Source organism: Rattus rattus, chromosome 3 (genome assembly GCF_011064425.1).
Source record: "Rattus rattus isolate New Zealand chromosome 3, Rrattus_CSIRO_v1, whole genome shotgun sequence".
In the NCBI taxonomy this organism is placed as follows: domain Eukaryota; kingdom Metazoa; phylum Chordata; class Mammalia; order Rodentia; family Muridae; genus Rattus; species Rattus rattus.
This window is the reverse complement of record NC_046156.1, coordinates 56,160,912-56,178,331: the sequence shown is the minus strand read 5'-3', so window position 1 is coordinate 56,178,331 and position 17,420 is coordinate 56,160,912. Positions and strand designations below refer to the sequence as shown.

At 45.9% G+C, this 17,420-nt stretch overlaps 1 protein-coding gene across 1 annotated transcript in view; it reads right to left on the bottom strand.

Annotated features, from left to right (window-relative positions):
* Nucleotides 1–17,420, bottom strand: part of Slc22a15 (solute carrier family 22 member 15) — a 66,103-nt gene that overhangs the window by 34,294 nt on the left and 14,389 nt on the right. Inside the window, exons 3-4 of the mRNA XM_032897618.1 lie at nt 3,919–4,051; nt 3,078–3,242 (exon numbers count right to left, since the gene is read on the bottom strand). Of these exons, the coding sequence (XP_032753509.1) occupies nt 3,078–3,242; nt 3,919–4,051 (298 nt within the window). The remainder of the gene's footprint in view (nt 1–3,077; nt 3,243–3,918; nt 4,052–17,420) is intronic.

The following is a 17,420-nucleotide window of genomic DNA, read 5'->3' as shown; positions in this document are numbered from 1 at the left end:
ATAATCTTCAGGACAGCAAGCTTCTGAAGTTGGTAGGACCAACAGTCCTGCCAGCGATGGCCCTAACCGACCACATCAACGACCCATGGCACAGTAGCGCTAATGAACAGAATGCATGCCCTAGCTGTAACCAATTCTCACTCACCAATCTTCAGGCCTGCTTAGCAAGAGGAAACCATGGCTGGCACTAGAAACTCAGTGTTAGAACACATGGCTGTTGGAGGAGTGGCTACGACCACTAATTTACTTAAACAGCACGATCGATAACAGTAATGTACAGCCAATTGTCCTTAGATTGACATGGAAGTGTAGTGTTCATCCCTCATCAAGGACACGTGTCTGCAGGAGACACAAGTACAGAGAAACACATCTAGCCAGGTGCAGACTTGTGGAACCTCGTCCCAGCGGACACATCTACAAAACATTCCTTCAGCTAAGGCTCAGGGGACAACGCAGAAGAGGGGGTGGAGAGACTGTGAGAGCCAGAGGATGGGGGCTTCTGTGACAGCGTGTCTCCTAGGAATGTTAGAAGTCACTCCCATACAGTCTCACCAACAGGACTGCTGCCCAGAGGTGAGCTGAGCAATGACAGTATCAGTGGATATGACAAAACAGAGAGGGAACAGCCCACGAGGCCTCAGGCTTGCACAAAGAACTATGGGTAACTGAGGCAAGCTGGGAAGGAAGGAAGAGGAGGTCCTCCCTAGGGAGGAGTGCACCAAGTGCTGTCAAATGGTCAGCCCTGAAAACACACATGTAAGTAACCTATGGACTGATGAGGTTATGGTTAGGAATATATGAATATGTATAAACATTTACATATATGTATACAATAACAATAACAATAATGAGAGCATGAATTTGAAGAGCGGTGGGGAGGGAGAAAGAGGAGGGTTTGGAGGGAGGTAAGGCAAGAAGGAATGTAATTATGATCTCAAAAAAGTTTTTAAAATTAGTAAGTTAGTTCTAAAGAGTAGAAATGGCATTCTCTCATAATTTTATTATTTAGATACATTTTTATCAACTATAAAACTAATTTTGTTCTCATATTGGTTCAAAAATATTGTTTGCACCAATGACTGTCAAGTAAATAAAAGGTTTTTTTAAAAAAAGAATCTCCAAAAGTTATCAGTACATATTAATAATCTAAAAGGTAGGAGTTTAGTTATAGGCACTCTCCTAAGGTGATATTTGAAGTCACATAGTGTTTGTGTGTACATGTGTGCCTGTGTATCTGGTGTATGTGTGTGTGTGTGTGTATGTGTGTGTGTGTGCCTGTGTGTCTGGTGTATGTGTGTGTGTGTGTGTGTGTGTGTGTGTGTGTGTGTGTGTGTGTGTGTGTGTGTGTGGGTGCATGCATGTGTGTGTGTGTGTGTATGTGTGTGTGTGTGGTATATGCATGCATGTGTGTGTATGTATGTGTGTAGGCATGTGTATGTGTGTGTGGTGTATGCATGCATGTGTGTGTGTGTGTGTGTGGCAGGTGCCTGTGCCTGTTTATGTGGAGACCAGAGGCTCACATCTTCCTCTATTGCTCTCCACATTATGATTTGAAACAGGGTCTGTCACTGAACCAGAACCTTGCCACTTCCTCAGCAGAGGTGACAGACACACACTGTCATGCCTGGCTTCTTATACGAATGCTGGGAAATCTGAAACTAGCAAATATTTTACTCACTGAGCCATATCCTCGGCCCCCAGCCTTTATGCTGGTTACTTTTATGTCAATATAACACAAGCTAGAGCCATTTTGAAAAGGCAATCTCAGCTAAGAAATGTCCCCACAGGTCTGGACTATTGGCAAGCTTGAGCGTATTTCATTGATTGATGAGTGATGGGCAGTGACACCCCGGGGCTGGTGGTCTTGGGCTCTATAAGCTAATGGCTTGTAAGCCAATGCACAGCACTCCTCCCTGGTCTCTGCATGCAGGTTCCTGCCTTCAGTTTCTGCCCTCATTCCCAGATGGCAGGCTACAAGAGTAAAGTGAAATAAACCTTTTCCTCCTCAACTTGATTTTAGTCACGGTGTTTCATCATAGCAACAGCAACCCTACCTAAGACAACCTAGTGAGATGGCTCAGTGGATAAAGGTGTTTGCTGCCAAGCCCGATGACCTGAGTTCAATCCCCAGGTACCACATGATGGAAGGAGAGAACCGACTCTTGCAAGTTTTTCTCTGAGCATGAGCATATGGGCACGCGTGCTTGCACACATGTGTGTGTGAATGCATATACAACAAAAAATTTTAAAAATGTAAAAATTTTAAATAATTCTTTTTACTGTATATGTGGTCCTGAGAGGATGTGGAAATTATTAGAAATAACACAAGTGTGATCTCAATGTAGAAATTTAGCATCAGTGAGAAATACTACAATGATGCCCTCTACTGACCAGAGAGAACAGCAAGGATGAGGAAAACCACGAAACAGGAGTCATTAGGAGGAGGTAAGGGGCCTCAGGAGTTCTGAGTTTCCTGGCCTTGCCCTGTTTCCCAGTGTAAGGGAGAAAGTGATGAATGCTGTTCTGAGCGAATGGGCCACTCGCCACAGTCATCTGCACACAGGTCGTGAGGTGGCCACCTGTCTGTGAGGCAGGCCCAGGGAAGGCTCACCAGGGAATATGACATCACCATGTCTGACACCTTGAAGCACACCGGAGAAAGCATGTGACATCCGGAAAGCTGAGCATCCCGAATTCGAAAACCCCCAACCCCAAATGTTCTAAAATCGGAAACAGTTTGAAAGCTAACACAATTCAAGTGTAAAAAAATAATCCATGCCTTACCTGGACATGATGGTTTGAACCCAAAATAGAGACAGGCAAAATGCCACATAGCGTCACCCCCAGGTTATGCGCATAAAGCAGCTATGAAAGGTAAATGCATTTTGTGCTTAGAATTGGGTCACAGCTCCAAGGCATTTCATTATGCACACACATGAGGAGTCTGGAACACGTCGGGTCCCCAGCATTAGGGCGGGGAATACTTAAGCTGTACACATGAAGTGCCTCAAGTCTGAGTGTTTTCTGACTCTCCCTCAAACCACTCACACCCAGAGCTGCACAAAGTGAGGCAGTACCTGCAAGTGCCCAGTAGGCGGCGCCCACGCACTCATTTAGCAAGACAAAGGCCACCAGGGACATCCCGCCATTCATCATGCCCACCAAGAAGCGAGTTACTGCGAAGAATTCATATGAGGGGGAAAATCCATTTGCGATGGCAAATAAGATGTCAAGAGCAAAACCTGGGAAGAGAGGAACAATATTCAATGACCCAGAAGCAAAACAGCATTTGAGGACAGTAATAAATTATATTCGTCAGTTTGTAAAATAAGCCTTTGTAAGCTTAAATGTCCTGAGATATGTTTTTATTTTTATTTTTTTCTACCAATTTGCATTGAGAATGATGAAGAAAAACCGAGGCTTGCTTTCTTTGTTTTACAATTTCTGTCAATCACGCACCGTTTTCGGTTATTTGTAATAATGCTAGAAATTGAAAATCCTCGCTCCCATTCGGCCTGTCAAGACGGCTACGCCAGGTCCTATAGAGCTCATTTGAAATAAATCAACACAGAAAAATACAGGGAAATGGAAGGGAAGGCTGTGGCAATCCTTCACTGCTCTCTTTAGAAGCAGGGCAGAGATTACAATGGGGGGGGGGTTGCAGAAAGCACTGTCAGGAAAAAAAAATGTCTTTAACCAAAATATCTGGTCTTAGCCAGGTGAGCTCATTCCAGAAAACCACTTGGCCAGAGTCAGCGCTAGCGCGGTGTGGCCTCTCGCCAATGTAATAAACAGAAGCTCTCTGTCCACCTGCGAACTCACAGAGAACGTTAGGGAAATAACCTCCCTTCGTATTTTCATAAGAGTCTTAGGAAAATAAAGCCTCTCATTTGGTGTATGCACATGGTGACAGATTACCTGTGAGATAGACTTTTTTCCTCCCGAAGCGATCTGAAAGCTGACCAAAGGAGATTACGCCAACAAACACCCCACTGAAGAAAAAGGAGCTGGCCGCGCTGACTTTGTAAGACCGGTTGGCAATTAAGAACCACTAGAAGAAATCGGAAAGAAAGAAACAGAAGGGGGACAGTTTAGGCCACAGACAGCAACATATGCAGTGAACTAAATTAGTCTAGTATGCAGCCCAGACTGGGACACCTCACTGCATCAACCACCATTAGCCAGCATCTGGTATAATATTCATCTTAGACAACATCCAAGGAGACAGCTTCAGAAACAGTGGGAACCATAGCTGCCGTGGTACATTTCCAGAGTATTCTTCATCCACTTCTAACAGAACTGGACGCAACATATCTGATTGCTGACTATGGCTTAATCCTCAGTCCTTGGCCGTTTGTGGAGAGGAGACACCTTGCTTTATTTCTGTTTTTCTGATGCCTGCACATCACGTGGCACATAGGAAGTGATCAGTAATTCTTTTGTTTAACAGATTAGTAGTGTGTTTAAAATTCCTGGAATACGATCCTCAAAAAAATTAAAAATGGGAAGGAGGGCGCCAAAGAGATGGCTCAGGGGTTAAAGAGCGCTTGGCTATTCTTCCAGAGGACCCAGGTTTGATTCCCAGCACCCACATGGCAGCTGACAGCTGTTGGTAGCCCCGTTCCAGGAGATCCAATTCTGTCTTCTAGGTTCTGAGGGCACTGCCCAGACATAGGTGCAGGAAAAACAGTACATGCTATACTCATAGACAATGGAATATTATTCAACCTGTAAAGCTAACACAGTCGGATTCATGCTGCAACCCAGATAAACTTTGAAGACATTGCGGTAAACGAAACAAACCAGGCATGAAGGAATAAATACTGCATGAAGCTAGTTACATGAGGTACCTGTAAGAGGTAGCTTCGCAGAGACAGAATAGTGGTTACAGGAACTACAGGAGGAGGAACAAGAGAGCCGCCCTTTAAAGGGAACAGACTCTCCATGCAGAATGATGAAAACCTTCTAGAAATGGACAGCAGTGGTGGCTGCAGAATAGTGTGAATATACGTAAGGCCACAGAATCATACCCTTAACATTAAACCGGCCAGCTTCGTGCCGTGCACATTCACCACAGTAGAAATCCACAGAGTACGATTATCTCCTGTAGGACGATTATGAGCTTAGATTCTGATTAGCATCATTCCCTGACAGCCTGTCTAGTGATGGTTAGTAGTAGAGACCAGTAAAGTATGTCACAGAGACAGCAACCTCGTAGGATACAAAGATATTCATATTTCATCTTCCCGGCGCCCTTGCAGAGCCATCCAAGAGCCCTTCTCATTGGGAACTCTCAAGGTGGTACTTTTCAGGGCCGCCTCTCCCTGTTTATTATGGTACCCCTTCTCCAGGCTCTGACGCTACTCATTAGGGCCCCCCAAAGTACACCTAGTCTCTCTCTTTGCTCTGTATCTCCTACGAGCCTGGACTGATGGCGGTCTTGACAAGCCAGTCCTAAGGCTGTATAATATGTGTCAGGATGTCATATAAGACTCATGGAGAGCGCTCTGGCATTTGGAGAAGAGTTTTGTTCTGTGAAAGTTAATTTATTTTGGATACACCGGTAGTTCTGAGGAAGAATGTTCAGCTCAGGAGGAACGGCTATGGCGACATACTCTGAAGTGGAAAAATGAGACGTTAGATGCTATGCGGCCCTAGAGAAGACAGCTCAGCATCCACCACGGGGTCAGCCCTGCTCCTGTGACAGACGAACAGGACCAAATGGAATTGTTTTTAGGTATAATTACCCTCCTAATTCAGACACTTGTGATAGCATCATGTGCTCAGTTTGCACGCTTTTAAGACCTGGCTTGCAACTCTAGCCTTCTCTCCTCTGTTCTTTAGGGTTTGCCGATCTGTGTCCACAGTGAGGATACTCGGGTGGACTCTGAGCTGGGTCTGTTAATCAGGAAGAAATGAGTGTTCTGTTGACTGTATTTTCCAAATTTCTCATATCCACTAAAAAGGCTACAGTGCTGTCCCTCAGCAACTGAAGAGCTGTCAACTTGGACAATGATTTTAGGGAGAAATGGCCCAAGGGACAGTTAGCCAGCGAGTTCCAAATCCTGATTCTCAGGCTGCCAGTTCCAAGTGTCAAAGTGATTTCTACTAATCTTTCTTCAAGTCAATGTTGGTTAGGCTAATGCACCCTCCCACTTCTCCTGGAATCCATTCAAGGATGACCAGAAAAACCGAAAGGCAGATAGATTTTCCCAATGCTAATGGGAGAACGGCTTGTTAGAAGATGGGGTAGCTCCCTAGCAGAGTTTCATAAACGAAGAGTGGCTGAGGCAGGCCGTCAGCTGACAGACAGATTTCCACACCCCTGACCTGATGCCATTTAACATGTTTTGTTTTCAATTTTCTAAAGAATCATTTACATTCTTATTCCTTAGCTACCGTGTGATCGAAAGGGTTTAACTTTGTCCGAACTCGACTAAGACAGGTTCCCTGTGGGTTGGAAGACTAGATCAGTTGCTAGCTTGTTTTCTCACCCTGTGGTTGCTATTTAGTGCCAGGATAAAAATCTAAACCAGGAAGTCACCAGGACACAAGAAAATAAATTATAACAGATCAAAACATAATGATGACTTGAAAGTCAGAGAATGTCAAGAAACATTTAATGAATTTTTAGATTTTAAAAATAAAAATGAATGTCATTCAAGATCTTATTGGCCAGAGATTATTAAAGTGGTTACTCTCTTATTTTTTGTTAATGGCAGGCCAAATTCTAAAGCAATTAGAATGAATGTTCCCTTATAGTCATTCATTTCAAATTAAAGAATAGCTTGCAAATCCAAAATATAAGAGTCCCACTTTCTCTCCATGTATATTAATTGGAAAGAAAGACGTATAAAGACAAATACTTCTATCCCTTCATGTTGACCTGGCTAAGCAGTCTACATACATCTGATATCTAAACCCATGAGCATTTGCTGTATTTATTTCAAAATAGACTGGAAGGGCCCGGTGTCAAAACCAGATAGCATAGTTCACTCGGCTACAGAAATAGGCCTGAGAGGAAGTCAGGCACAGTGCAGGCCAGAACCAAGAGCAGATGCCTCTACCATAAAGGACGAAAGGAATATAAATCCGGCCAAGACAGGTGCGGGCCCAGCACCAGGTGCTCAGCAGAGCCTTCCAGCTCTCAGAGAGGAGCAGAGGTGATGAGAATGAAGGTGGACTTCCTCTTGGCTGGGTATCAGTGACATGTTTGGGAGAGGGTTCTGTTCAGTCTTCAAGCTTGCGTGTTTACAGGCTGAGGATAGAGGGGATGTCCCAGTAAGGCACTGAAGTCTGGGAACATAGAGGGCAAATCTACCCTGGTCGCAATACAAGTGTGGGACGAAGATGGCAAGCTGACCGTGAGGCCCAAGATGGAAAATTCCCCCTCCCTGCATGCATGTAAATAGGAAAGGAAGACTATGAAGGCAAATATTTTTACCCCAAATGTTCAGCAAGGCAGGCTGGCCTGAACGGAAAGGGGCGGGGAGGGCTTCTAGAACAGAACAGATTCAAGTTAGGCATGGAGACCTAGTGTTCACAGAGTCTGAGTCTGGGAACAGGAATTACTACTGAATGGACCACACCAATCAAACACAGAGAGAAGCTTGCAGATGAGTTTTAAAGGAAGTCGTAAAATGTGTCTTCAGCATGTCTTGAGTGCACCAAACCTTATGCTTTATGGAGATGTCAAGTCAACTCAATCATTTTTCTGACATGGCAGATATATGATCATCTAGGGGAAAAAAACCAGTGTTCTTCCCTAAAATGGACTCCATGCTCAGGCATAATTCTAAAAGCAAAGTTAGCAGCCAAAGTAATGAGAAACACAGACATCAAAGAGCTGTCAAACAGGCAGGCTGCACACTTTACAGCTAGATAATTAGCCAACCGACTTCTCCACATTCTTCTCCTCCTGTCCCCACAGCTACCCTTCGCACAGAAATGACAACATACCGGGGAAAGAGTTTCTAATTTTAGCCCTCGGCATGTGTTCTACTCAGGAAACATGCAGGAAAATCAGCTATCGGAAGGAAATGAGGAATTAGTAGATCTTGTAGCTTAAAGCAGTGATTCTCAACCTTCCTAAATGCTGTGACCCTTTAATACAGTTCCTCCTGTTATGGTGACCCAACATAAATTTACTTCTCTTGCTATTTCATAACTGGAATTTTGCCACTCTTATAAATTGTAATGTATATCTGTGTTTTCCGATGGTCTTGGGTGACCCCTGTGAAAGGGTTATTCAACCCTTAAAGGGTCATGACCCTCAGATTGAGAACCACTGACTTAGAGAAACAGACTACAGTATTACTGGAAAGTAAGAAGTGTGTGTGTGTGTGTGTGTGTGTGTGTGTGTGTGTGAGAGAGAGAGAGAGAGTGTGTGAGTGTGAGTGTGTGTGTGTGTGTGAGAGAGAGAGAGAGAGTGTGTGTGTGTGTGTGTGTGTGTGTGTGTGTGTGTGAGAGAGAGAGAGAGAGAGAGAGAGAGAGTGTGGGGGTGGTGGTGGTGGTGAATGCTCTGTGACCTCTACCTTTAGAAACAGGGCTGTCAGGATGAAAAGAAGACAATGTCTTAAATTGTAATTTTCATTTTTGGCTAGCCTTATGTCCCAGGGTGTGCCTCATTCCGTGGTGTGAGTGTGTGTGTGTGTGTGTGTGTGTGTGTGTGTGTGTGTGTGTGTGTGTGTCTTAAATACAAATGCCCACTAAAGTTTCTGGTTTTAAACTGGGGTTGTATCACCCACCTGCAGTCTGTGTGCCGTACACAGGTCCCCACACGACACCAGGTGTCATTATTTTCCTTCCACACTGCATAGCTCATGGCCACCCCTTCCTCCCTGACTGCCCCAGTCCACAGACACTGCAGCGCATGCTCCTCAGGTGAGCATAAGTACTAGAGGGGCAGGAAGGACCCCTAGTACTGCTAGCATTGAGAACTGCGGTGTGCACAGCCTGACTCTTAGCAGCTCGGGAATGCCACAGGCCTGCCTGCTTCATGTTCCCCTCGTGGCCTAAATGGCCCACTCTCTTCCACTTTTGTTTATCTTCCCAGTTTATGGTGACATTTTTCAGAATAGTAGTTGAGAGCCGTAGTCTCAAACACAGGCCCCTCTTTGCAGAAGGAGCTGTACCTGGGAAGCATGTACAGCTATGCTATTGCTATGAACATTAGGCTTTTATGAGCATTAAGTCATTTCCCTCCTCCATGGAGGCCTGGCCCTCTCTTGTTCTTCTTGTTTTGGCCCAGGGCAGGTAATGGCTCTGCATCACCCACCCGAAAGATACATGACACACAGCCTGCCTTGCAGGAGCTCCAGGGAGGGCATGGCATCGCTTCCAAAGGGAAGCAAACATTTTGATTTGCGCCACGAAGCCTTATTCCTTTAGGGAACTGACCTTTCTTTGTACGTTGCTAGGCCCCTGCCTCCCCCTCCCCCAGCCTCCCCATCACCGAACTCCTGTTCATCTTCTGTAACATACGTCCACACCGCAGCCTGACCCCTCTCAGCAGAACTGACCCTCTCTTCTCCCTGCCACGTTTTCTTCTGCATCATGCAGAGCCAGCCATGTGCTCCCTTGTTTCTCTCACACAATGCCCTGAGCGTCCTGAGGGCACACTTGAAACCCACGTGCTAATCTCACAGTGCCTGCCAACACGAATCACTCACTCGCTGACTTATGTATGTAAGAGTGGATGCTATATGGTCTTTCAGGCATCTTCACAAACAGAGGACTTGTGTTTCTGGGTCTGGCTGACCTTGAACCAGAGGTACCCCTTCTGCCTCCACCCTCTGACTGCTGGGATTCCAGCACAGTCCATGCATCTTGGCATCATGACGTCCAGCCTTGCATTTTGAGTTTACTAGTATACAGAAACTAGCTAACTGGCCACCTTGCCTTCAGAGCCACTGAGGGGGCATTTGGAGTTTGAGGGGCTGTCTTCTTTCTATAGTCAATCTGACATCCAGACTACTTTGTTTTACGTTTATCTCGTGTTCATTAATGCCCGAGTATTTCTACTGAGAACAATACCCATCATCATAGGAAGAGCAGTGCCATGGGTGGGCGCACGGTGGATCAGTGAATCTGTGAGACAGGCAGTGACTCCAGCAGGTCAGAGAGCCCTGGCACCCCTCCCCTGCTGCTGAGTCTCCTCTGGAAGATGGACTTGTACGGGGCCCCAGTATACTTCACAAGTACCACCTCGGCTTTCCAAGAGATGGGGGCAGACCATGACAGTCTGCAAAGGAAGACAACGGCAGCTCCCTGGCTGTTATGGCCACCTAAACACAGGCAAACAAGACTGGCCCATGTCCACCCATCCAGCACCCTGCATCTGGAAGACACACTTTGGGAAAACCAGGTTATAACAACTACTTCCACACCCAGATTCCTAGCTCATGGATATTCCAAGACTGCCGAGCTGGAACAAACAGCAGTTTTCTAACACCCCAAGGAACGACCTTGAGGGCCCTACAGGACCTCGAGTGGTTACTCATAGCAATTCCACACAAACATCATCACCAACCTCTTTGCCCTTGTCTTCTCCATAAAAATTACAAATGGCTTTGTGCAGGCAAACCTCACTCCGGGAACAGATCAGGTAATGAGAGCTCCCGAGAGTGGGGCGTACTTGGACTGGGCATCTCCAGAGCAGTTTCATGGTGATTAACTAACTTGCTTCATTCCCATGTAGTTGTCACTCTGAATCACCACTTAATGGGTGAAGTGTGCAGGCGAGATCAATCCGTAGCACAGGCATAAGGAAGCAAGACATTAAAAAAAATTAGTCCCCACAGCAATTAATTGCAGTGAATTTTTCAAATAGTTTTAATACTCTGCCTTTTGACCCCAGGGTCTGGCTTGGGGAAAAATATATTAATCTCAAGATAATAGTCAGTCAACCTCGGCTCTTCAATATCCACAATGATATTAAAGATTCCAACCCTGTGCTTTTTGGTTGCAAACATTAATTAAGCATGATAATTGTGTGTCTCCATGATATTTGGTATTTTCTGTAGGAGTTGGAGCTCAGGGAATAATTTGAATATAGCAGACAGCAATTTGCTACATAAACCCACCCCGATGGCCATTAGCTCGTTTGAGAATAGTCAAGACTGCTAGATTAGAGGATTTTTTAAAAATTAAATACCGTGTTAATCACATAACGTTTTATTCACCCTTCCTAAACCCTCCATAGAACAGTTCTTCAAAATCAAGCACAATAATATGTTGGTAGAAGCTATAAACTGTGGATTTTAACACAATATCCTAGACTGTGGTGTTCTGTCAGCATTATCTTGGTATCTCTGTAGACAGGTAAAGAGGATTTCATATTATATTTTATTTGGGTTTATTTAATAGGCTGGGGGATGTGTGCCCCACCAGGCATTTGTCAAGGTCAGAGGACAATCAGGGGGTCTTCTCAGTCCTGTGTTGGGCAGGCATCAAGCTCAGGTCCTCATCTCATCTTTGGTCCAGGGTGGCTTCAAACTCATAATTCTCTACCCCTTGAATTCTGGGGTTGCAGGCATGTTCCACCGTGCCCAGTTTTTTTCATTCAATGCCTCTGCGGTGTTTTCTGTAGTGTTGGGAAGCATGTTCCCTCATGTGGGTTAACCATGAAGCAGGACAGAGCCTGGCCTCTCCCACTGTGCTGTACAGGTGTGTGTGTGCAAGACAGCTACCCAGGCTCCCCACATGTCCAGAACAAACACCCTAAGTCATATTTCCTCAGTGTGGCAAGTGTGAGCACTGTTCATAGACATCTGCTTCCTTGCCTGCCTGCTCTGTCCCTCCGTAGATCACAGGAGCCAGTGAACAGGCTCCTTCCTTAACTAGGAGGACACACTGAACAAGTTCCCTGGCCACTCCAAGAGTGCATTATTCTTGGTTCTCTATTTTCCCAAAGGCACTTTTGGGCAGGTGAGTGGCCATGGGAAGATATTTCTTTTATTCAGTCTTCTGTCTGACGTGTGCCCCACACAGTCTCTCCATAGTCATTTTGTTGAGTGCACTGTCACCAAACTGCCCGACCGTATTGTCATTCCTCGCTTCTTGCCACTTCAGTGAAGTTAATACACAGCTCAGGAGAGTGGTCATATTTTCCAAATAAGGGTTTCTAGAACCAGTAAAGGCAGAGCTCAGCTTAGACCTCTCTTCAGGGATGACAGCCAAGTTCCTACTCTTGGATATGGTAGGGCTGGCTCAGTAGCCTCGGCAATTAGACATGCGTACTGCCTTTGTTGGGGGACCTGGATTGGATTCCCATACACATTGGGTAGCTCACAATTGCCTGTAACTCCAGCTCCAGGGGTTCCAATGCCTCTGGCCTCTGCAGGGGCCTGCACTCATGCACACATACACTAGATATGCTTACACCTAGATATCAAAAAATAAAACATCTTAAATATGACCCTCTATTTAGGACATTCTTTAAAACTAAGCTTTATATGGAAAAGTGTTTGGAAGCCACTATGTAATGGAAAGAATATGGAGTCACTGGATCCCAGGAGAGCAGCTTATCTGGGATATGGTTTAAGGCTAACCCCTTGCCATCTGTCAAACTTACTTTGTAAATTGCTGTGATAAGATACCACAACAAAGGTAGCTTAAAAGAAACAAAGTTTAGTGAGGGTTTACAGTGTCAGAAGCTGAGTTCATGACCACCATGGTGGGGAGGAGCATGGCCGTAAGCAAGCAGAAGAGCATTAGGCCAGTAGCTGAGAGTTCACACCGTGATTATCAGGTAGGAAGCAGAGAGAGCTAACTTGGAATGGCACCTGCATTTGAAACCTTAAAGCCCATCCTCCAGGGCCATGCCTCTCCAATAAGGCCACATCTTCTAATCTTTCCAAAGCAGTTCCATGAACAGGGACCAAGCATTCAGATATATATGCCTAAAGGGGCCACTCTAATTCCACTGTTGATTTATACAATAGGGCTATTGGGCTATGAAAAGCCAATGGTATATGAAGCTCAAGAAGATGACAGAACAAAATGTGGATGCTTCAGTCCTTCTTAGGAGAGTGAACAAAATACTCATGGGAGAAATACAGGGACAAAGAGTGGAGCAGAGACTAAAGGAGAGTCCATCTAGAGACTGCCCCACCTGGAGATCCATCCCATATGCAGCCACCAAAACCAGTCACTATTGTTGATATCAAGAAATGCTTGCTAACTGGAGCCTGATATGGATATCTCCTGAGAGGCTCTACCAGAACCTTACTGATACAGATGAGGATGCTTGTAGCTAACCTTTGGACTGAGTACAGGGACCCCAATGGAGGAGTTAGAGAAAGGACTGAAGGAGTTGAAGGGGTTTGCAACCCCATAGGAAGAACAACAATATCAATCAACTAGACCTCCCAGAGCTCCTAGAGACTAAACCACAAACCAAAGAGTTCACATGGAGGGACCCATGACTCCTGCTGCATATGTAGCAGAGGATGGCATTGTCTGGCATCAATAGGAGGAGAAGCCCTTGGTCCTGTGAAGGCTCGTTTCCCTGGTGTAGGGGAATGCCAGGGTGGTGAGGTGGGAGTGGGTAGGTGGGGAGGGGGAGCATCCTCATATAAGCATGGGGAGGGGGAATGGAAGAGGGAGGAACAGGGAAAGGGGATAATATTTGAAATGTAAATACATAAAATATCCAATAAAAATGCAAAAAAAGGCCTGTGGTAGATAGCCTGACCCATGATCTCTGAAAGGCAGTCACACTGTCTGCCTCTCCATCTTCTCTTCTACCCATGAAACCTTCGGTAGGTTCATCTTTCCTCCTACAAGCTTGGAGCTGGAACAGTCTCACCATAGCTGAGGGGGCTGGGAGGGTAATGGATTTCAGTCCCAGTAGTAGACAGTGTTGTCACCTGTACTACTTTGTGAACAACGCAGACAGGTCATGGCTATCCTTGCAAAGCATCATGGACCTCCTCAGCCTGAGGCAACTGGTTAAGAGTTGAGATGCTCCACAGATAATCATGACTCCAGCCATCCTGTAGAGGGGCTACACATCTACATTTCCCAACAGTGCAGCAGACCAGCCCTCCTCTACCTGAGGTCTAGACACACTAGAGGAATGCTGGAGGTGTGGGCTCACTCTATACAGGGTAATTTGCTCCCTGCAATGCTCTCTGAGGATGAAATATTGATGCTCAGGTAGGAAAGGAACATAGCATGTGCCTTTATGACCCAGAGAGAAAGTCATTACAAACCTATAGTCAAGATGAGTAGTAGCCTATAGGCTCAGATGTGGGCATCTAAGTAGTACTAGTGAGAATGAAAGAGAGGTAGACAAGGACGGCAGGAAGATAGAGACAGGGACAGAGAGGAAGAGAGGATGAGAGACAGAAACAGAGATGCATATAAAGAGGACAGAAAATTAGAGTCTCAGTACGTAACTCTGGCTGGCCTGGAACTCACTATGTATACCAGGCTAACCTTGAACTCCTAGCCACCATCTACCTGCCTCTGCCTCAATGCTGGGACTAAAGGAGTGCACCATCCTGCCCGGCAAGTCAGAGAACTTACAACATGGAAGCTTTATGTGGAAGGGAAATAGGGAGCTCAGCTCAGAGAATGCAATGGGGGAGAGCACTGGAGTCAGCATGACAGAGACAGGAGGAGAAGTAGTAAGGGGAGGGGAGGAGGAAGGAGCCAACACAGGCGCAGACTGACAGACAGATGGTGAGAGAGAGCATGACTCACAGATACACTCCAGTGGGACGGATACAGGTAGTGTGAAGACAAGGCACATCTGAGCCCTTAGGTTATGTGCTCCCAGGGATGCTCTGGCTGGAGAAGCCACTTAACTCCATTTCTCCTTCACCAGCCACCTCTGTCTCTGGAGGGAGCTCTCTGAGCTCCTACTTGATAACTCCCACTTCTGTCTATCCTCAGTCAGTCATGAAGCACTGTTTGCTGTGAGCCTCCAGAGTATCAGCACAGGACATGGTGAGACAGATGGCCTAGTCCTGCCGCCCTAAAGTGTAGGGTCTAACAGCTCTCCCTCCTACTGTGGAGGCAATCACGAGGCAAGTAGTAGTCGCTCAATGAACACTGGTTAGTAAAGGTGTCCTTCCAGTCATAGAGTATTAATTTCACTCAGTTCTACCACAATAGGTTGTGTGCCTGCGGTGCTGAAGCACAGTGTTGCTCTATTACCTAAATTAAAAGTATTTAATGGATGCAGTGGGACAGTCTACACAAGTATCACCAAGGCCTGGTTTTCACTGGCCTGTAATTCCAACTGTTTGGAAGGCTGAAGCAGTAGCCAGCCTGGAGTAGACTGAGTTCAAGAACGGGCAGGGAAATCTAGTAAGATCCTGGCTCAAAATAAAATGTAAAAGGAAAGATATTAGGACAGCTGTGGTACAACACTTGCTTATCATATTCAAGGCCCTAGGTTCAATCCCCAGTACCACAAGAAAATCAAACAAGAAAGGGTGGCTGCTGGTGAACTGAATGGGATTCAGAACCGCAGATTAGCTCAGTGTATTTTGACGGTGATCCCTTCACTTTGTAGGCAGCAGCTTCTGAGATAAGCAGTGTGGTCTGTACTCTTTACCTACTGGGGTGACCCCATTTCAGTCCTGAACTCTCTGAACTCTGGAATCATCTCTTGTCTCATGAGTTCAGGATACCCCTGGGAAAGAAACAGTCAGGATTCTCCAGCCTGCAAGAAAGTTCACTGAGAGCTTCTCTGCTGGTGATAATTTGGTTGAGAAGTGTTTCCATGTGCAGCAGGCTTTGGCCTAAGACTCACTTGCATTATAGTATAATAATGGACTCGTTAAAGAATAGATCTACAGCTCTCACCCACCTCATCATCCTGGGGGAGACTAAATGGGACCAGGCTTTCCTCGAAAGACGACCAATACCACAGCTTGGACATGGAGCTGAAAGATGTATTAGGCCAAAGACACAGACAGACAGACAGACTCTCTCTCTCTCTCTCTCTCTCTCTCTCTCTCTCTCTCTCTCTCTCTCTTCTCCTTTTCTCCCTCTCCCCCACTCGTGTGTGTGTGTGTGTGTGTGTGTGTGTGTGTGTGTGTGTGTGTCAGGGGCGGAGCGCTTAAACCCAGGCCCTTGTGCATGTTAGCCAAGAGTTCTACTATTGGGCCACATCTCTACCCCTCAACAAAGGTGTCTCAAGTACTTTTAAAAATCAAAATCACCTGGGAGGATGCCCACTTTCTAAGGGCAGAGGCACGAGACAAGGACAAGGTAGACACGGTTTTCCTGCTCTCCCTCAAACGCTGCTGAAAATTACACACGAAGCAAACACAAGGTGACTCTGCAAAGTAGAAAAGAATCCATCTAGGGACCCTAGATCTCAAGAAATGACACAGTGGAGTGCTCACCTGTTTTCTCCAGCTTTATATTCAAGACTATCTGTTGGAGAAACCAGCATGTCAAAAACGAGACAGACAGAAGGACCCAAGCTTCCATAAAGGTACTGGCTGAGTGCTCGGTAAGCAGCACCAAGCACTGTTAAGAGTGTTAGTGTCCCCGTAAGTACCCAGTAGTGCTCCTTTTTCTTCCACATACACTAAGCTGGTTAGGACGATGCTGTCAGAGTTTCCCTGGAGCTCCAGACTTCCAGAGAAGCGCTCACTGATGGACACCCAGCCAGACCAGCATCATGGCAACCCTACTGCTTGGAACATTCCAGGTAGAAAGAACTGCAACCACAATGGATGCAGAAGCTGTGACCTTTCCAGAGGCCTTGTTCAAGTGGTGACCAATCACAGTCACAGCTGCTCAGAGAGGCTCTGCTTGAGCCACGGCAAGCCTCGGGGAACCCTGCTCGACCTGCAGACATTCTTACTCAGGCTTGTGATTGGGGGAGCTAGAAACCATCCTGCAACAAAGCTGCGCCTGCAATAGATGCAGTAGACTCATACACAGGCTCTAGGCAACTCCTAATAAGAAAAGGTGCCCCAAATATTTATACAGACAAAATTATTATGTGCAGCCTTAGTATGTGCAAATGGAAAAGAAACAAAGTAATATGATAATTTGGAAAACAGTCAAGCAAGAAGAATTAACCCAATCCATCCCAAGCTTATTAGCAGCTATAATAATACAATGATACGATCCTAGGCTACTCAGTCAGCAGATTATGCTGAATTGGAGGGGGGGCAGGGTGCAAACCACGAAAGTCTCCAGCACTAAGACCTTTATACAATTCTTCAAAATGGCATCCCCTAAACATGGAAGTTTAGGAGAAAGTATCTGTGCTTAGGAGGAACTATGAAAGGGTGAGCCATGGAGAGAAGCAGGACTGCTCTAAAGGCAGCAAGAGAAGCCACAGAAATGTCAGCATTTAGCTGCCATCAGCGGAGATGTCATAGCATGGTTCGGGGAGATGTTATTGATGGGGAGACAGGGCAAAGGGTAATATGGAATTTTTCTGT